General features: G+C 39.3%; 1 protein-coding gene across 1 annotated transcript in view; it reads right to left on the reverse strand.

The window, feature by feature from the left end:
• LOC133526255 (NPC intracellular cholesterol transporter 1) overlaps nucleotides 1–22,191 on the reverse strand; it is a 104,384-nt gene that overhangs the window by 14,568 nt on the left and 67,625 nt on the right. Inside the window, exons 15-18 of the mRNA XM_061862797.1 lie at nucleotides 15,586–15,786; nucleotides 9,308–9,476; nucleotides 8,251–8,482; nucleotides 392–529 (exon numbers count right to left, since the gene is read on the reverse strand). Coding sequence (XP_061718781.1) covers nucleotides 392–529; nucleotides 8,251–8,482; nucleotides 9,308–9,476; nucleotides 15,586–15,786 — 740 coding nt within the window. The remainder of the gene's footprint in view (nucleotides 1–391; nucleotides 530–8,250; nucleotides 8,483–9,307; nucleotides 9,477–15,585; nucleotides 15,787–22,191) is intronic.

Raw genomic sequence — 22,191 nt, forward strand, 5'->3', positions numbered from 1 at the left:
TAGGTAGGACTGTGCGCCTTACGAGGATAATTGTGTAAATAAGTGGTTATTAAACATTTTTTACAGTACATATGGTGCTACTTTACCGCACTAGTGCGAAAATTAGCATATTACGTTACTGTGCCGAACATTAAACGGGCCATATGTACTGTAAAACGTTGTACGATACATGTGCGAATAGGTAATTCGCAACTCGTGTCGATTTAAAACACTCCCTTCGGTCGTATTTTAATTTATCGCCACTCGTTTCGAATTTCCTATTTTTCGCACTTGGATCGTAATGTACTAATTTACTACCGTAACACAAACAGAATAAAGTCGATTTTAGACACGAAGCCCGATACAATTGTAGTAATATAAACTATATAATTATTAGGCGAGTATAACTCACTTATGGCGACGTCGTGAGGACAGAAGCTGCCGTTCTTGTACTGGAAGCAGCACTTGTCGCCGTCCGACCAGTCGAACATGTCGTCGAGCCAGGAGTTGGCCGGCTGACCGATGTACGTCTCGTTCTGTGTGCGGTACGCTGTAAAAAAAAAACAACTCGTGAAGTCCTAACTTGATTCAATGTCGCAAGTAGTCTGTGCGGAAAGAGAAGGGTCGCGGAATGTAAGGGATCCCATACGTTCTACGACTCTTCTCTTTCCGTACAGACTACTATATTTATGACCAATTTCTGTCGTTCGCTTTTAACACATTCACTGCCAGACGAAAAACGGCACGCTACCCCAGGATCCGGGCAATATATATAAGCGCCCGCTGTGCGGGTTGGCAAACTCACATTATGATTAAACCAGTACTGTACGCCGAGCGCCCACCAGGCGGGCGCCCCTGCGTGCGCCAGGGCTGTGCTTTCATAGTCAAACATCCTAGTACTTTTATTTTGTTAGTACGGATCTACTCACGCCCTTCACAACGTGATGCATTTACAAAGGAATTATTAATGTAAGTAATCATAAATTACATATAAACCAAACCAATAAAAAATCAATTATAATTTGACGCGGATTATCGGTTCATGCATATTGTAATTTAAGATATTAAAAATTAATTGATGCATGTATATATTGTCTATAAATAATATTATAGGTAATAAGTAAATAAATCTCTGCCGGTGTCAACCCTGTGATATGCCTGTGAAGATGTGCGCTCACCAAGTGGGTTCTTTGGTCTATAGCTGTGTATACAGTGAACTCCCGCAGCGGGTTGTCCGGCATCCGAGTAAAGTTTACGAGCGCCCACCTGGTGGGTTCCTGGCAGTGAATGTGTTAATTCTTAGCCACTGACGTATTATTATGGTAAGTCAACCCTAGTTCGACCACATTAGGGCCCATCGTCGCCGTCATCGAAATCGATGAGGAGGACTATACTACTACATATTATGGTAAACAACTATGAACTTAAATGGTTATTGGTTAAGGTGGTTCGATTTTCATACAAAAAACAATCGCTATTTATTAATTAATTACACAATATTATTACATAAATAGTTCCGCATCTATCTACTTTCGAATATTCATTTGCGCTAAATTAATAGAAAAACTTTGTTTCATACAGAAATCATGCAATAATCAACGTTATATTTTTATAAATTTTACTCATGTGTGTGTGACAAATGTCGTGTACAAATACATTGCGGCGTTGCCACTCCATGCTTCGGACGGCCATCGGCGCGACGTTGCGATGTTTGACGCGTTTTTAGCTGACTCTGTCGACACTGACACTCAGTGTGACCAGGCGTACAATAATTGTCGTACATGTACGATAATTTGGGTTATTTGGGCCCCAGTATGACGTAATGTTCCAAAGAGCATTATCGTACACTAAAGTACTATAATTTCAGCCCTTGGATGATGCCACCTTAAAAGTCTAGTAATTTGAAGCAAAATATGACACTTTCTCTCAGAAATAGGCTAAAATTAGTATCTTTTGGGTGTTCGGCTCCTTGGTGTAAGTTAAAATGGTCACAATTTCCTGTATACCGTTTGAGTCTATCCCAAAAATACACAAACATAAACAGATTTTTTGCGCAATTTAGACGAAAATTGTCTTTTTTTTATTATAAATTGGAAATTTAAGCTTATTTTGCTAGACATTTTTAGGGGCTGCCTTTTTGATTGGCGTACGATATTTTTTTCAACGGTACAATAATTCTGACACTCAAGTACGATAATTCTCTTCCGCTCACCTGGCAACACTGCTGAAACTTGACAGGGCCTGGGGGCCTACCGCGAAAACCGAAATTCGCAAATTGCGGGGATCTTTCTCTTTTACTCTCACTAAGACGTAATTAGAGTGACAGAGAAAAATGCCCGAAATTGACGAATTTCGATTTTCCCGGTAGCCGCCCTGGTGCTTGAGGTACTTGATAGAAAACAACGCTGCCGCATGTTCTGAATTGTGATTTTATGTGTTTTTGGATTGAAAATGATAGCAACGTCTAAATCAAGTTACAAAAATCATCGATATTCTGGTCCGCGAAAAACCAGGAAAAGTGTAACTGTAATTGGAGTCTACAAAAATGACCAATTCATAGAAAATCTTCTTCCTCGCGTTGTCCCGGCATTTTGCCACGGCTCATGGGAGCCTGGGGTCCGCTTGACAACTAATCCCAAGATTTGGCGTAGGCACTAGTTTTTACGAAAGCGACTGCCATCTGACCTTCCAACCCAGAGGGTAAACTAGGCCTTGTTAGGATTAGTCCGGTTTCCTCACGATGTTTTCCTCACCGAAAAGCGACCAATTCATAGAAAATATGACCTAGAAACTAGTTCACTTTTATAAAACTCAATTTTGCCCGAGATTGTACTTAGGCGAATACCTAAGGGTATTGATCTTGAATAATTAATAGTTGGCTAATACATATATGACTCCAACATGATATGGACATTTACATCATAACTATTATACCTAGTTGGTTACTAAGTTCTGTTACTCGATTTCTTTCTTTCTTCCTAGCGTTGTCCCAGCATATTGCCACGGCTCAATGGAGCTTGGGGTCCGCTTTGACAACTAATCCCAAGATTTGGCGTAGGTACTAGTTTTTACGAAAGCCACTGCCATCTGACCTTCCAACCCAGAGGGTAAAACTAAGCCTTGTTGGGATTAGTCCAGTTTCCTCACGATGTTTTCCTTCACCGAAAAGTGACTGGTAAATATCAAATGATATCTGTTCTGAAGTTCTGATACTCGATTTGCAACCTCTTTATTTCCGTTAAAACAAATGCTACCGAAAATATAAAAAATGACATAATGTGGTGGATTTGTGAGCTATATATAATTATATACCACACATAACGCTTATCTCGTCTTATCTATAATGAATTGGGGCCTAAAATAGAATCGTATTCCAATTTTTTGAAACGCTTGTACTACTTTCTATATTAACTAAAAGTTGCCTTAAAATTCAGCTTTTATACTAAAAACGGCTTTAAATGTGTTAAATTACCAAAATATATTTTGACAGATGCTTTCGCGCCCAAAACGCTCTTTGAAAATTGTGTGACGTCACAGTTTATGGTTTGACACATAACTACATACACACATAGAAGATACGAACTGTCAACTGATATTTGTCATTTGTTGTTAATCGCCTGTCAACAGTGTTAATCCGAGAGTTGTGACGTCATCAGAATCTTCAATGACGTTTCGAGTTTGGTCACGTGACGGGTGCCGAAAGATATTTTAAATTCAATATTTACAAAAATATGGTCATTACAGGTCCCCTAAAAGTAGTTTAACATGTTCTTATAATCCAAAAGAATTGGGATACAATTATGCCCTAAGATTTGTAGATGGAAACAACCCTATTGCGTTGCACAAATGTGGGCACCCGCCAAACATGATTTTGGGTGTGTCATACTCAGGGCTAACACAGATTCATTTCTGTGAAAAAGGTGTGAAAACCGGAAACTGGAAACCGTTCTCGAACCAATAGTGAAGCCCTTAAGCCACACCCTATTTCAAAACCAGCCATGGATCTTTGAACAGGACTCAGCTCCTGCACATAAGGCAAAAACAACTCAAGCCTGGTTTCGAAGGAACAAAATTGACTTTATTGCCCACGAAGACTGGCCGTCCTCCAGCCCGGACCTTAACCCCCTGGATTATGCCATATAGCAGGTTATTGAGGAGAAAGCCTGTGCTAAACCCCACACAAATCTTAACTCCCTCAAGCGGGCCATAGTTAAGACAGTGACGGAATTAGACATGACAATCGTGCGTGCCGCTATTGATGACTGGCCTCGTCGTTTTAGGGCCTGTGTCAAAGCCAGAGGAGGCGATTTTGAATGATATTGTCATATGTAATTCCTGATTTTGTGTACTTCATTTTAATATATACTTTATTAAACTTTCGTTGGTATATTTTATGTAGAGAAAGCTTATTGCAGTAACAGAATTTAATAACCAACTAGGTAGAAAACAATGCAATACATAAACACATAAATTGGATATGATGTGATCCGTTGAATGAAATTGACAATAAATAAAATAAATCAATAATTTTCTATCTCTAGGCATTGTGTGAAACTTCTAGTTGTGTCAAAATATCGGGAAATCAATAATAATATATAAACAAACATGGTAAATATCTCATTTCTTTTTATAATGGTTATAAATAGAAGGCCATGCAATTCTGTAATTCACTGTAATTTAATTAAATGTATCGTAAAAAAATGTTTTAATTCTACTGTAAAATAGTACCTACTTTTTTAAAGGCTGGGCAGTAAGGGATTGCTTTAATTTTTGAACAAAACAGCGTTTTTTTTTGAAAAAAATACCGGAAAATCTGACTTACAAATTTGGACTTTCTTCATCAACAACACAATCTTCTCCACCCTAGCATTAAAAAAAGATATCCTAAAATATCCATACCATTACGTCACATTTTAGTGTGAAAGAAATTTCAATGTAAAACTAAAATTTCAATACAAATTTTCGGGTTTTTTTTGCACGAGGATTGATTATGCTAGTGATTCTGAGTTGGAAGAACCCAAAAATATCATGATGTGTGAGAGTCAGATTTTTAATATTTTTATGGAAAACGCTCATATTTCTCATAAAATAATTTATTAATAATAGGTACTTGATAATACTGATAATAAAAAAAAATTAATGAGTCTCGAACCCACATCCTCTTGCATGTATTTCCACGTACATACCGCAACGCTATTGAAGCCTACTCACGCTGTGCCAAATTGTCTACTACAAGGATCCCAGTAAGACTGTTTGAATGTGTGAGTGATACTTAGAAATAGAGTCAAGAAACATTCTGTCGACATTAAGGGGTAGTTTTTGTATAATGAAGTGTTCAATGTTTGTTGTAATAGTTCAATATTTATTTAAAGAGTGCGCTAAACATAATTTACAGTATAGAAATACCAAGACTACTCCACAAAAAAATTTAAACTCAAAATTTGCAATTGTGGCGCCATCTAGAGAGGTTTAAGCTTTGGGTAACCTAGTCGAACCACCTTAAGAGTTAACATTAACAGTCGTACAAGAGATAAATAAATAAATATTATAGGACATTATTACACAAATTGACTAAGTCCCACAGTAAGCTCAATAAGGCTTGTGTTGAGGGTACTTAGACAACGATATATATAATATATAAATATTTATAAATACTTAAATACATAGAAAACACCCATGACTCAGGAACAAATATCCATGCTCATCACACGAATAAATGCCCTTACCAGGCTTTGAACCCGGGACCATCGGCTTCATAGGCAGGGTCACTACCCACTAGGCCAGACCGGTCGTCAGAGATGAACGTTAAGATCCTAGTTGTTTACAACAGAAATATTAACCCACGTCAAAGGTCTGGCGGCGTGGATTAAGAATACCTAACAGCCAAGCTTTACACTGTACAAAAGTTTTCATAAAAGTGGAAAAATTACTGCCTTGGGTGCGACTTGAACTCACGGCAACTGGATCGATACTCCAGCGCTCTGCCACCTGAGCCACCAAGACCTCATCCATAGGCGGCAAATTTTCCCACTATATGGGTCTAAGGACTAGCGACATCTACCGTAAGAACGTTACACTTCTGAGATATTAAGCTATTAATCGTTTGCAGACGTTGCTGCTTGTTACAAATTAATACAATACAATACAAATCCTCTTTATTGCACAACCTCTGAAAATAATGTACATGGAAACACATAGAAAACATGAAGATAGAGGTAAACAACAGGCGGCCTTATCGCTACAGAGCGATCTCTTCCAGACAACCTTTAGGTAGTGGAGAACTGAAACTTAAATTAACTAATTAGGAGGTGCAAAAAAACTAAATAGCAAACTAAAATACCCTTAAAATTTAAGTCTACAACAGTAAGACAATACATATACATACACACTACTTACATAATTATATACCTACATATATACATATATACAATACTATATAATTCTTGCCAAAAGTGATAACCAGTAACGGGGACAGAAACACTAAGGAAGGGACAGATAATAGTCTTTAAGATGGGATTTGAAAACAGCAAGGGATTGAGCGCGTCTTATTTCGACAGGGAGAGAGTTCCATAACCGAACAGCCCGAAAAGTGAATGAGCAATTATAAAATTTTGTGGAGGAAGGAGGGACAGAAAGAAGCAAATTTTGTGCGGATCTAGTGGAATTTAAATAACTAAAGCGTTCTTTTAGGTAACGGGGAGTGGTGGGATTAAAGAGTATACTATAAAGAAGACAAAGAATATGAACATTACGACGATAACGGATTGGGAGCCACTTGAGTTGCACGCGAAAATGAGAAACGTGGTCAAATTAATTTAGTTTTCTCCGAGTTTCTGCTCTGAGACAAAAAAACCGGCAAAGTGCGAGTCGGACTCGCACACGAAGGGAATTTATAAAAACGGTAAAAAAAAATCATGTCTTGTATGGGAGCATTTTAGTATTTGTTGTTATAGCGGCAACCGATTTATACATTATCTGTGAAAATTTCAAGTGTCTAACTATCACGATTCATGAGATACATCCTGGTGACAGACGGACGGACAGCTGAGTCTTAGTATAATATTTTTCACATAGCTTGGGTTTAGTGACATAGCTGCCATCTCAGTACAATTTGTGATTTTATGGTTAGAAATTGTATTGAGATGACAGCTGTCACCGAACCCAACCTATATGAAAAATATTATAATAGGGACCCGTTTTACTCTTTGGTGTACCAAACCCTAAAAACTACCCAGAATTCATAAAAATATCAGGACCAGAATTGGGGTCACGGTAACATGTTTAAAGTCAATTGTAATATTGGATAAAAGGTTTCCCTTGTTGTTCTGTTGGTTTTCTCCGTGACTGTTCGTTTCATCCACGATGACGCGCAGATTTGTCAAATCTAACCTTTAATAACATGACATTACGAGTCAAGTCTCGCGTCTTCGTGAATGACACGATCTATACAAGGTGCCCGTGAGCATTGCGAGACATTTTAAATAAGCATTCCTGGTAATATTTAGAAACTAAAATGTCACATAAAATTTTCTGGATTAGGCCTAGCTTCAGAGATAATTAAATGTTTTTCGAAATCATTCTTTCGCCATAAGCCGGTACAAAACACATTTTTGACTGCGGTTTTCCCACTTTGAGGTCTAGTCTGGACATACAAATACAAATACAAATACAAATACACTTTATTGCACACCTCAATACAGAAACAGTACAAATAATACAACACATAAAGAAGAGGTAAACAACAGGCAGGACATACCTATTGGTTGACATCGAAAAATTAAAAAAATGTATTCGAGAGGCTACCCCCAAATAAAAAAAAAACTTTTTAGTTCATTTTAGGTTATGTCTTATCATTAAAAATTACTTTCTATGTACAGGATGTTCAAAAAAAGGAAAAAAAAAAGGTTTTTTGTCGAATTTCACAAAAAGTCATATAACATTTTTTGCTTCTGTTGCCATCAGGAATCTCTCTTCTTCCTCGCGTTGTCCCGGCATTTTGCCACGGCTCATGGGAGCCTGGGGTCCGCTTGACTACTAATCCCAAGATTTGGCGTAGGCACTAATTTTTACGAAAGCGACTGCCATCTGCCCTTCCAACCCAGAGGGTAAACTAGGCCTTGTTGGGATTAGTCCGGTTTCCTCACGATGTTTTCCTTCACCGAAAAGCGACTGGTAAATATCAAATGATATGCCATCAGGAATGCACCGTTAAAATCTCTCGCAATGCTCACGGGCATCTTGTATAAAGCGTTGGAAGTACTTCATACTAACCTGAATATATCTGCATAGAAACGCTGTCATCGTTACAGAATCTAGTGCCGCATATCATATTCTGTATGTCCTTGTCCGAATAATCTATGCCGTTGGTTCCTTCCGTAACCACGAAATATACTGGTGGGCCGATGTTGAGATATTTGTTAAGGTGTTGGAAGTATTTCGTTTGGAAACTGTCGTGGGGCATCGAGAGTTCTTGGTCGAGACCGATTTCTATGTGGGGTGCGACCTGGGGAAGACAAGATGATTATGAGGGATATGTTCTACTTATTTTATGCTATATACAGTCATGCTAGTGAACTAAACATTACATGTATTTGACTTTTGAAGGTCTTCTTAGACAGTTTTCGCGCTCACAGACATTAAGAAATTCCACCCTGTATATTATACAGGGTGCTTTTGTTATCACTGACCAAACTCTGAGGGGTGAATATATAGAACAACTTTTACTATGGAGCCAAACCCGGAATCACGAAAAATAAATTCTGCCGTGTCACACATTTCGGTGAATCAAAGTCAATGTTTTCTTCAGCTGATTTTTTCGTGATTTCTGGGTTGGCCCCATAGTAGAAGTTGTTCAGTATGACCTACATAAATAAATAATAAATATTATAGGACATTATTACACAAATTGACTAAGATCCACAGTAAGCTCAATAAGGCTTGTGTTGAGGGTACTTAGACAACGATATATATAATATATAAATATTTATAAATACTTAAATACATAGAAAACACCCATGACTCAGGAACAAATATCCATGCTCATCACACGAATAAATGCCCTTACCAGGATTTGAACCCGGGACCATCAGCTACGTAGGCAGGGTCACTACCCACTATGCCAAAACGGTCGTCAAACATATTCAGTATATTCGCCCCTCAAAGTTTGGCCAGAGATAACAAAAGCACCCTGTAACACCTGTAATTTGGTATGACTCCCGGAAAGGACATAGGATAGTTTTTATCCTGGAAATCATCCCTTAAGCGGATAAAATGGCGGGAAGAATTTACGATGGAAATGATATATATTAAAATTGTTTTATATACTTACAGCTACAGACGAGCAGAGCCACGCGAAGAATATGATCATGACGGAGGCTCGGACTTCTCGCTTCATGAGGAAGGGTACGTAGACATGTTTGAACAGGTTGTAGAGCAGGCCGTCGTATGCGTCTGGCGTGTCCACCTTGCTGCCTTGTATGCAACACAGCACGTCGAATCTGAAACGAAGAGGTTAGTTAAATATTAATTTTAGTTTTCAAATATAAAGTTGATGATATAATTCCCCGATATGTCCAACTCATAAGTCAATTTATTTATGCGCAAATTTAGAAATAAAATATATTTATACAGGGTGTTTATTTAGTTGCCTGCAATAATTTACGGGGTAAATATATGAGCCCGTAAATTATTGCAGGTGGCTAAATAAACTCCCAGTATTTTTTATTTGGCGGACATTTAGCACAAAATAGCCAAACTTCTCATAATTTGGTTGAGAAGAAGATAAAGGACTATGCATCAAAATGATCCAAAAACAAACAGAGTTGGGAATTAGGTCATTAGATAAGTATTTCTATGTACTTCATTCGTTCAATGGGCACATAGCGGAATTCCATTGCAGAACTGAGATATTTGTTTTTTAGTCAAAATGTCAGCACCCTTATTACCCAGGCAATAGAGTCCACCGCTGCGAGCGCCGCGCTGGCAGCGGTGCGTGAACATCTACACTGCAGAAATTATTTTACTTGGACTCTATTGCCCAGTTAATAAGGGTGGTAACATTTTGACTAAAATATAAATATCTTAGTTCTGCAATGGAATTCCCCTTGGTGCTCATAAAATGAAATTAAATACATAGAATTTCATAGAAATACCTTCGAACTCTTATTTCTGTCGGTTTTTGGACCAGGCTACATACAAAGTTGCCCATGGTCCTCAAAGACGCCGAAACACGAAGAATTTCGTACGTTAGTTCGCCATTTTCTATCTCTATCGCAAGCATGTAATAATATTGTTATCCCGCCCATGACGCCGACGGTCAGTGCCACTATGATGCGAGCGGGACAGCAATATAACCATGCACGTGCGATAGAGATAGGGAATGGCAAGTCAATTAATAAAATAATTCGCGCTTAGCGTCCTTAATTTAGATGCAATTCGAGATTCGGCTCAAACAAATTCAATTTTTTGGTAGCATCACGTACAGTTGACAATAAATGTGGTTTTAAAATATATTTTTTTTTATAAAATTTTATTTTTGTGCGCATTTTTAAACCACGTCGATTACAAAGAAGAACACTGTAGTATAGTAGATAAGGGTATTTGTAAAATAATATACCTACCTGCAGATTACACAATAAATCAGTGTTGAACTAGCTCGCGTGTTTTACTACATGGTGACAGCGGTGGTCACTAATTAATTTAAAGTTTGCTATTATTTGGTGCGTTAGTGCCTTATTTCAGCAAGTTTTAAGTTTATTGGTGGTTGTGAAATCAAAAACACAATGGAACACGCGCGTCCTCCGGCGGAATTGCTTTTAGAAGGCGGACCGGCCGCGCGGGCCGAGGCGTGGCGCAAGTGGAAAAAGCAATTTCTGGTGTTTTTAAAAGCCTCCGGAGTGAGCAAAGAGACTGCCGATGTCCAGGCCAGTCTGCTAGTCAACCTCATTGGATCAGCGGGCTACGAAGTATACACTGCGTTTTCATTAACAGAGAAGCAGAGTGAGGACATCGAAACGGTATTGCAAAAGTTCGATGAACACTTCGGAACGAAGCCGAATATCACGGTGGCTCGGTATAAGTTTTTTGTAAGAAACCAAGAGGATGGTGAAAGCATCGATCAATGGGTTACAGCGCTGCGAGTATTAAGTCAGACTTGCGAGTTTGGCACGTTGACAGACAGTTTAATTCGCGACAGAATTGTATGCGGAATTAATAATAATGTTATTCGTGATAGATTATTTCGCACGGACGATTTAACGCTAGCAAAAGCGGTGCAAATTTGTCAGGCGGCAGAGATGTCGCACGAGGAGAGTCGTTGTTTCGGTGGAGATACAAAGGACGTCCGGGTAGATGCCGTGTGGGGATCGGGTGCGCGAGGAGGTGGCGGCGGAGCGCGCGCGAGCGCCAGCGGACGGCGGCGCGCGACCAGCCGGCGCGGGGCGCGGCGCGGCGGGCGGCCGCCGACCGGCGCGGGCGCGCCGGGACCATCGCGCCGACCCTGCGCGACGTGCGGCGGAGGGTGGTGCGCTCAGGATGAGCACTGCCCAGCGTACAGTGCCTTGTGTTATGTGTGTGACAAAAGGGGACATTTCGCTAAAGTGTGTAGTCAACGCAAAGTGATACGTGACCAGGTGTGTGATCTAGCGGAGGACGATTCGGACGAGGAGGACGGTATGTTTTACGTTGATGTTATTAACCAGGACTCTAAGTCTAAACCACCAAAAGAATGGCTGGAATTAATGACATGTAATAACAAACATATTGTGTTTAAGCTAGATACGGGGTCTATGTTAAATGTAATATCAAAGGCTGAGTACTTAAATTTAGGATTAAAATTAAGCGAATTGAAACCCGTTCTTAAGCGTGCGTATTCATATACCAAACACAATATACCCGTTATAGGTAAGTGTAGATTGTTGATATCTTGTAGAAATAAACAATATGAGTTAAAGTGTATTGTTGCTGACTTCAATTGCCGAAATATACTGGGACTGAGAGGCTGTGTGACATTAGGTTTGGTTCGCCGTATTGATGCTATTCAATTAGAGAACTACTGTGATCTTTTTGAGGGCCTAGGAAAATTACCCGGTAAATATAAAATAGTAGTCGACGTTAATGTCCAACCGGTAGTGTGCCCAACGAGAAAAATTCCATTAGGTTTGCGTGACAAGTTACATGCTGAATTACAGCGCATGGAGAAAATTGGCGTAATAAGAATGGTATCACACCCTACCGAATGGGTTAATGCTATTGTGTTGGTAGCGAAAAAAAAACGGTGACCTTAGAGTTTGCTTAGATCCCCGACCGTTGAACCGCGCGGTGCGGCGCGCGCAGTACTCGCTGCCCACGGTAAGCGAGCTGGCAGTGCGCTTGCGCGGCGCTCGCTTCTTCAGCGTGCTCGACGCGCGCTCAGGGTTCTGGATGGTGCAGCTGGACGACGCCAGTGCCGACCTCTGCACATTCGCGACTCCATTTGGTAGGTACCAGTTTCTCCGTTTGCCTTATGGGGTAAATTGTGCCCCTGAGGTATTTCACGCCAAGTTAAGACAATACCTAGAGGATTTGGAAGGTGTTGAAAGTTTTATCGATGACGTCATTGTTTGGGGTAATACACAACAAGAGCATGACACTCGTTTGGAGCGTTTGTTACAAAGGTCAAAGGAAATTGGCATCAGGTACAACAAAGAAAAGTGTAAGTTTTGTGTAACAGAAATTATTTACTTAGGTCACAAATTTGATGAACAAGGGATGCGTCCAGATGATTCGAAGGTTCGTGCCATCATGGAAATGCCCTATCCCGAGGACCGGAAGGGTTTAGAAAGATTTCTTGGGGTAGTAAACTATTTATCAAAGTTCATTCAGAACTACTCGGATTCGGTGGCTATACTGCGAGGATTGCTTAAAAAAGATTCTGAATGGACATGGGATAGTAACCATTCAAATGCTGTTGACCTGTTAAAAGCTAAAATAGCATCAGCGCCAGTGTTGGCATTATACTCGACAGAGCTGCCGGTGGTGATCTCCGTAGATGCGAGCAGTGTGGCGGTGGGCGCGGTACTGCTTCAGGGCGGGCGGCCCGTGGAGTTCGCCTCGCTCACGCTCACGGACACTCAGACACGGTATGCTCAGATAAAAAAGGAGATGTTGGCCATTTGTTTTGCGGTAGAGAGGTTCAAGCAGTATATTTATGGGCGTTGCGATGTGACAGTTCAGACTGATCACAAGCCCTTAGAACCTCTGTTTACTAAACCTCTATCGGCTGTGCCTGCGCGACTACAGCGCATGATGATGCGAGTTCAAGGGTTCGAGTTCAAGGTCGAGTATACGCCCGGTAAGTACATGTACATAGCCGACACATTGTCGCGCGCCCCACTGCCAGAGTTGATGCATGATCGCATCACTGACGAGGTCGAGTTACAAACGTGTTTCTTAGTTGAAAATGTGCAGGTTAGTAATAAAAAACTAAACGTAATTAAACAACATACAGCAAAAGACGAGGAATGTAAAACGATAATACAATATATTTGTAACGGATGGCCCAGATACAGGTGGGATGTTAGCGAATGCGTTAATAAGTTTTGGCCATATCGCGAGTCGTTGCAATTTATAGACGGGGTAATATTTAAAAATGATTGTGTTTACATTCCTCGCAGTTTACGCAACGACATGCTATGTAAAATACACGAAGGGCACCTAGGTATAGATAGATGTAAGCGTCGTGCTCGAGAGGTAATGTTTTGGCCGGGCATGTCAGCCGACGTTGAGCGCCGCGTACGCGCTTGTGACTCATGCGCACTGCATGCGCCGGTGCCGCGTCGCGAGCCCCTGTTGCAGCATACGCTGCCGGATTTGCCCTGGTCCAAATTGGCTTCTGATATCTTTGAGTATAGGAAGAAATACTACATAGTCTTAGTAGACTATTTTTCCAACTACGTCGAGGTAGGCATGCTTAACAATATGACTAGCAAATTAGTTATAAAATTCATGAAGGAACAGTTTTCCCGGCACGGTATCCCTTCGGAGTTGGTGACCGATAACGGCCCCGCTTACAGCTCGTGCGAGTTTAAAAAGTTTTTGCGTGATTGGGAAATAGAACATGTGACGTCTTCTCCGCGATATGCTCAATCTAACGGGAAAAGTGAACGTGCGGTTCAAACGATTAAGAATATGATAAAAAAGTGCCAGGATTCTGGAGAAGATTTTTATTTGAGCTTACTGAACTATAGATCAACGCCGAGGTATAATTTAGATTCACCTGCGCAAATGTTAATGGGTAGGCGTTTACATACAAAACTACCAATCAAAACTGAATTATTGCATGAACGCGTTGATAATAAATTAAATTATGAAAGATTATTGCAGCAGAAGGATAATATAAAGAAAAATTATGATCGATCTGCTAAACCATTGTCACCTCTATGGCCGGGGCAAAGGGCGACATTGGTTGACGGAAGCGATAAAAAACCGGTTACAGTTGTAGGCAGCGCACCGGAACCGCGGTCATTCGTAGTAGCGGATAGCCAGGGTCGGAGATACCGGCGCAACCGGCGGCAGCTGGTGGCGCGCCAGGCGCTCACGCAGACCCAGGGGCTCACGGGCGGCCCCAGTACGGAACCGGCGGTTATTAAGGCGGAAGTAGGTCAGTCTGAGTCAGGTCCTAGTACTAAGACAGTTCAAAAGGAGGCGAAAAGTAGTCAATTACCTTGTATTTCCTCACCTCTAACGCGTTCTAAAGCTAAAGCGTTGCATAATATTCCAAAGATCGATGACCTCTTTTAATAGGTAATAGTAGCATCAAAGATGCACAGGTGTTACAAATAAGTAGCTCATTAAGGTGTTCTTTATCTTGCTAAATGTGTTTCATTTGTTGTGATTTTTTTTTTTTGTGTCTGAAATGAATCCCTCCCTTATTTACTAAGTAATAAGACTCAGTTTGCAATGGAGGTATTGGCGGTTATTTCATTTCAGACATTAAAGTGAATAATATAGATATAAGAAATAGATTTACATTGTTATATAGTTGTTATTGCCAAGGCAATGTTAATTTTACAATTTGTTGTTGCTTATTGTTATTTTAATTTTTATTACTTAGGTACATACTCATGAAACTTAACTAGCGACTTGTTAATTTGCCTTGTGTATATTATAAAACCGGATGTGTACTAATCTTTTGACGCCATGTATAAACAAACAAAAAGTCGCACTCGCGGCCATGTCACTTCCATAAAATGAACCAGGTTGAAATAGGCGGCTTAAGGTTGGTAACATGGTACGAATTAGGTAAGATATTTTTTTTTTATTGTTATTTTGATTATTTTTTTTGTTTATTTACCTTTTTTGTTTTTCCGAAAGGGATAAGATGTAGTATAGTAGATAAGGGTATTTGTAAAATAATATACCTACCTGCAGATTACACAATAAATCAGTGTTGAACTAGCTCGCGTGTTTTACTACAAACACGTCTCGCCTTACGACCCGCCTATGGACGCCTGCATCTCCAGGAGTATTACATGCGCGTTACCGACCCATTAAAAATCTGTAACTCCTTGAAGAGCCCCATACTGTAGTCCCTCTTGAAAACCAAGCTGGACTTTCAAGAGCTCTGACCTGTTGGCGTTCTGCCGCTTGGTATCAATGGCCATGAGCGCCACGAAGCAGGTGACCTGCAGCAGGAAGTCGACGAGCAGCGCCACGGCGGCGTACAGCGCGAAGGCGCGCACGGCCGGCATGTCGCTCAGCGCGCCTAGGAAGAAGCACACCGACTCCGAGATGGACGTCAGGAACATGGACGGGCCCACTTGGCCCAACCTGTCAAATTATATTTTTCTTAGTTATTGTTTCTCTTATAGTCCTTTTCAAATGGGAAGGGTAGGCTGACAATTCAATTCAATTTAATTAATTTTTTTATAAAATAATAATTTTACAATCAATCAATCAATCAAAACTTTATTGATAAAATATAGTTATTTAACATGTCAACTCATTATATCTATTTAATCGCACATTATTATTTTATAGATGAAAACATTATTTACAAATATAATTATTTCAAAGTTCATTATCATTACGGGTCGAATTATTTTAAATTATTTTAAGAAGAATTAATAAGATTTATATAATATTCAAATATAATTATAATTTTTAATGAACAAAAAAATTTTTTTTTTTAAGTGTAACTTATTTCTAAGTAATATATGCAATTAATTATATATTTTTTTTGTTTTAAGTTTAAAATAACTAAATAAATAGTTTAATAAATAACAATCTTACACTACTTAACAGCTATTATTCTTCGTATATACATTGGTCTTGGGCAAGTAATCAGGTGGTCTCAGATGGCCGAAAGAAATCATTTACAGAGTATAGTGCATCCGTAATCAACTTAAGCTTTAGTTTGTTTTCAAACGTTCTACTACTATTAGACTTACACGTCACATCATTCAAATTACAATCATAAGTTATATTTTATATTACATATAAAACAATAATTTGGACACATGTCAAAAAGTGATTATAGGGTTGTGACAATGCAAATTAGAAATGATTTTTTACGCTTCTCGATTTAATCTACAAAGGAAGTAAATATACTTTCACAATTGGACGTGGCTGAAACGATTTGACACGAGCGGAATCGATTCGGTCGATAAGCAATGCAATTGACCTCCGTTTTACATAAAGAAACTCCAAAATATAAACATTTATCTTTTTATTAAAGCTTAGTTCATATAGAATTGGAACATGATTATCAATGTTTAAAAAATAATAATTCCATGGCGGGAATTTTTTTTTTAATTACAGTTCAATCACCAACCTTCAAAGTATTCATGGTGAAAATATTATTTTTCTAGCTTTATGCATTTTAAAGTTTTCGACCGTGAAAATTGAGAACAGGAGATTGATCGTGCACAAATACTTCGAAAATTCTTATCGATCCCGGACAAAGACAGCTAAGTCGCTTAAGTTGCTAAAAGCTAATATTTGTAGACAAGTGTGTTACAAGGAGACTCTATCAGCCGACAGGAAAATACAAACTAATCGGAGGTCTGGGACAAATAACAAGATTTTGGGAAAAAAAAGTCCCAAGGTCACTGAAACAAAATTCAGGGCGGACTAATTACGATTTATTCCAAAAATTCTAGAAAATCAAAGAAATTTCTAGAAAGATAAAGATGATTCACCTCAGAGGTGGCTATAAGAGCTATCGAGCAATAAAACAGCCAAATCGGACTGTTAGACAGATCCGACAAGCTAAAACACTAGCTCGACTATTGTACGACCCAATATTGACAAAATTCGAGGGTTGCTTGTTGTTGGACGACAAGACGTATGTAAAACTCGATTTTAATCAACTACTCGGTTCGAAGTTTTATATGGCCAATAATAGAGGTAATTTACCCGAAAAATATAAGTTCGTGAAACTTGACAAGTTCGCAAAAAAACATATGATATGGCAAGGAATTCATAATTGTGGCTGTAAGACGAAAAGTTTTATAACATAGTCAACAATGAAGTCGGACATTTACAGGGTGTTTGGTGCATCGTTAGCCAAAAAAAATTGGGGGATTGCTGGGGTTATTTTCTATCACCTTACGCCCTCTAAAAAATTCTTGGGCCCACGTATAATTTTTTTTCGTTTTTCTTGTAATTTATGAAAAATCTTCAGGGCCGATATGCTTAAACTTCATTAAAAAAATAAGTAAGTGATAAAGAGATGCAATTTTTACTGCATCGTAATCTCTAACGTTGCACGGCTCGAATGATGTCAAATTTACTGACACGTAACGTCTAATTTTTTTTTTATTGGCCCTCAAATGTTTACAACGTGTAAAAATTTAGTCTAATGTCAACTTTGATTTGCAATGAAAAAAAAAATTAAAGAGACAGCGTTCTTGAAACTGTTTAAAAAAAAACTGTGTTTTGTGTTCTTTCTAACGATGTACAATTATCTTAAAAAAACCTTTCATAAACTTCATTTTTTTCACGATTTAGTAACGAACGCAACGGTAAAGTTATCGAGATTCAAACATTGACACTGTTCCCTTTTGCTGCCAGCTTTGAAGTCCCCATTTTCTTTCAACACACAGGTTGATCTACAGGTTGTAAAGATTTGAAACTTATCTTTCGTAAATTTGGACGTCAAGGTCAACTTTCACAAATTTGAGCGTAAGCGATTAGGCATCATAAGATAAGAAAAAAATCATGAAAACAACACGTGCGAAGCAGGTAAAGACTATTATCTCTCTCTTACACAGCCAGCTCAATTAAGTGCAGTTGTCTTTTTGTGTTGAACTGAAAGATGACCTTGAACTTGAAGTCCAAGTTTATGACAGGTTTCTTTTTGAGATAATTGGATATTGGCAGAAAGACCGTGATTTCATAATTCTGACTTCTTTCTAACACGATGTACAATAATCCCAAAACACCTTTCATGAACTTCTTCAGATTTTGGGAAATGAAGGCATCATGGAATTGACGACATGCAATAAAAAAAAACATTTTTTTTGTAAGCTTTCAAGTTTTTTTTATTAAATCAAATCTTTTACACTACAAATCTTGCTCGAACTGACGACCTTCGTTGCGAATGCACGCGTAGCACCTGTTTCTTATTTCGACCGTAGTTGTTCGCATTCGGATTTCTCCTTTGATCACATCAAACGCCGCCAATATCCGCTGGGACAAATCTTCTGGTGATTCTACTTCCGTTGCGTAGACGAGTTCCTTTGCCCGTCCCCAGATGTGAAAGTCCAAGGGAGTTAGGTCCGGGGACCGTGGGGGCCATGGAATGGGGCCGTCTCTTCCAATCCATGAATTAGGGAAAGCATTGTCTAGGTGCTCCCTGACTGTTATCCTCCAGTGTGCGGGACAACCATCTTGTTGAAAAACGATACGCCTATCTTCATTGAAATGAGGTACATCAGCTAGTAATTCAGGTAGATCATGTTGTAAAAAATGAAGGTAGTTGTCTCCATTCAAATTATCGGGTAGGAAGTGTGGCCCAACCACTTGATCGCCAATAACTCCCGCCCATACATTGAAGCCGTATCTTCTCTGGAAACCTCTAGCTCTTTTCACGTGTGGATTTTCATTTATCGGCGACCAGTGGTGCAGGTTGTGTAAATTCAGTATCCCCTCTCGTGTAAATTTGGACTCGTCTGTCCAAAGAATGCTTCTTAAAAAGTCACGGTCCTCTAAATCCGTGTGCAGCAATAAACGACAAAACCGGACACGATTTCCAAAGTCGTTATCTTCAAGACCTGCAAAGAAAGAAAGACAAATAAGAATCTGACAAGGTTTGTGAAATGGAATGTGGGGTAATTAGGTACATACACGATAACGTAAAGGACACAGTGACGTTACGTTTCGAAGTCAATAACAGCAAAATAAACGCGAAAAGCTGAGGTTCAGTTCTCTAGTCAATTGGTATGGATTAAAAGTAATTCTAGCGTTTAATACCTTGGACTGGAGTGTAGTGAAATGCGTGCATGTTGTTTTGGCGAAGAACTTTCCACACCTTCCAGATTGAAATTTCCAGTTGTCCAGCTACATCTCTGATGCTCTTATTCGGGTCTTCTTCCATTATGGCTAAGATCCTTTCATCAACTGCAACATTGTGTCGAACCACAATTCCTCTCGGTTCATTTACGTTCAAATTACCAGTTTCCCTTAAGCGCCGGTAAGTGTTTTGAAACGTATTGCGGTTTGGTAAGCGTCTATTGGGGAATCGTTCCTGGTAGATTCTTTGCGCTGCTCGTGCTACACCATCAGCTTTACCGTACGCCATCAACATGTCCGCATACTCTTCATTCGTAAAGGCAGCCATTTTTGAACGATCAAAACTCAACAAAACAGAGATTAACAAAAACAACAGAAAACTAACAAAAAAACAACAGTACTAAGATCGCAAATGCTTCAACCACAAGAGACAGTCAAATCACGACTAATGTCTAATTGATACCACCACCACCCCCCAGGTTCATCTTTGCTGGGTTCTTGGGTTAAACGTCGAGTAAAAGAGAGAGACAACGTTAGAGATTACGATGCAGTAAAAATTGCATCTCTTTATCACTTACTTATTTTTTTAATCAAGTTTAAGCATATCGGCCCTGAAGATTTTTCATAAATTACAAGAAAAACGTCAAATTTTTTTTTATTGGCCCTCAAATGTTTACAACGTGTAAAAATTTAGTCTAAAGTCAACTTTGATTTGCAATGAAAAAAAAAATTAAACAAACAGCGGTCTTGAAACTGTTTTAAAAAAAAATGTGTTTTGTGTTCTTTCTAACGATGTACAATTATCTTAAAAAAACCTTTCATAAACTTCATTTTTTTTCACGATTTAGTAACGAACGCAACAGTAAAGTTATCGAGATTCAAACATTGACATTGTTCCCTTTTGCTGACAGCTTTGAAGTCCCCATTTTCTTTCAACACACAGGTTGATCTACAGGTTGTAAAGATTTGAAACTTATCTTTCGTAAATTTGGACTTCAAGGTCAACTTTCACAAATTTGAGCGTAAGCGATTAGGCATGATAAGATAAGGAAAAAATCATGAAAACAACACGTGCGAAGCAGGTAAAGACTGCTATCTCTCTCTTACACAGCACAATTAAGTGCAGTTGTCTCTCTCTTTTACTCGACGTTTAACCCAAGAACCCAGCAAAGATGAACCTGGGGGGTGGTGGTGGTATCAATTAGACATTAGTCGTGATTTGACTGTCTCTTGTGGTTGAAGCATTTGCGATCTTAGTACTGTTGTTTTTTTGTTAGTTTTCTGTTGTTTTTGTTAATCTCTGTTTTGTTGAGTTTTGATCGTTCAAAAATGGCTGCCTTTACGAATGAAGAGTATGCGGACATGTTGATGGCGTACGGTAAAGCTGATGGTGTAGCACGAGCAGCGCAAAGAATCTACCAGGAACGATTCCCCAATAGACGCTTACCAAACCGCAATACGTTTCAAAACACTTACCGGCGCTTAAGGGAAACTGGTAATTTGAACGTAAATGAACCGAGAGGAATTGTGGTTCGACACAATGTTGCAGTTGATGAAAGGATCTTAGCCATAATGGAAGAAGACCCGAATAAGAGCATCAGAGATGTAGCTGGACAACTGGAAATTTCAATCTGGAAGGTGTGGAAAGTTCTTCGCCAAAACAACATGCACGCATTTCACTACACTCCAGTCCAAGGTATTAAACGCTAGAATTACTTTTAATCCATACCAATTGACTAGAGAACTGAACCTCAGCTTTTCGCGTTTATTTTGCTGTTATTGACTTCGAAACGTAACGTCACTGTGTCCTTTACGTTATCGTGTATGTACCTAATTACCCCACATTCCATTTCACAAACCTTGTCAGATTCTTATTTGTCTTTCTTTCTTTGCAGGTCTTGAAGATAACGACTTTGGAAATCGTGTCCGGTTTTGTCGTTTATTGCTGCACACGGATTTAGAGGACCGTGACTTTTTAAGAAGCATTCTTTGGACAGACGAGTCCAAATTTACACGAGAGGGGATACTGAATTTACACAACCTGCACCACTGGTCGCCGATAAATGAAAATCCACACGTGAAAAGAGCTAGAGGTTTCCAGAGAAGATACGGCTTCAATGTATGGGCGGGAGTTATTGGCGATCAAGTGGTTGGGCCACACTTCCTACCCGATAATTTGAATGGAGACAACTACCTTCATTTTTTACAACATGATCTACCTGAATTACTAGCTGATGTACCTCATTTCAATGAAGATAGGCGTATCGTTTTTCAACAAGATGGTTGTCCCGCACACTGGAGGATAACAGTCAGGGAGCACCTAGACAATGCTTTCCCTAATTCATGGATTGGAAGAGACGGCCCCATTCCATGGCCCCCACGGTCCCCGGACCTAACTCCCTTGGACTTTCACATCTGGGGACGGGCAAAGGAACTCGTCTACGCAACGGAAGTAGAATCACCAGAAGATTTGTCCCAGCGGATATTGGCGGCGTTTGATGTGATCAAAGGAGAAATCCGAATGCGAACAACTACGGTCGAAATAAGAAACAGGTGCTACGCGTGCATTCGCAACGAAGGTCGTCAGTTCGAGCAAGATTTGTAGTGTAAAAGATTTGATTTAATAAAAAAAACTTGAAAGCTTACAAAAAAAATGTTTTTTTTTATTGCATGTCGTCAATTCCATGATGCCTTCATTTCCCAAAATCTGAAGAAGTTCAT

The sequence above is a fragment of the Cydia pomonella genome, chromosome 16 (assembly GCF_033807575.1).
Source record: "Cydia pomonella isolate Wapato2018A chromosome 16, ilCydPomo1, whole genome shotgun sequence".
Taxonomy (NCBI): Eukaryota; Metazoa; Arthropoda; class Insecta; order Lepidoptera; family Tortricidae; genus Cydia; species Cydia pomonella.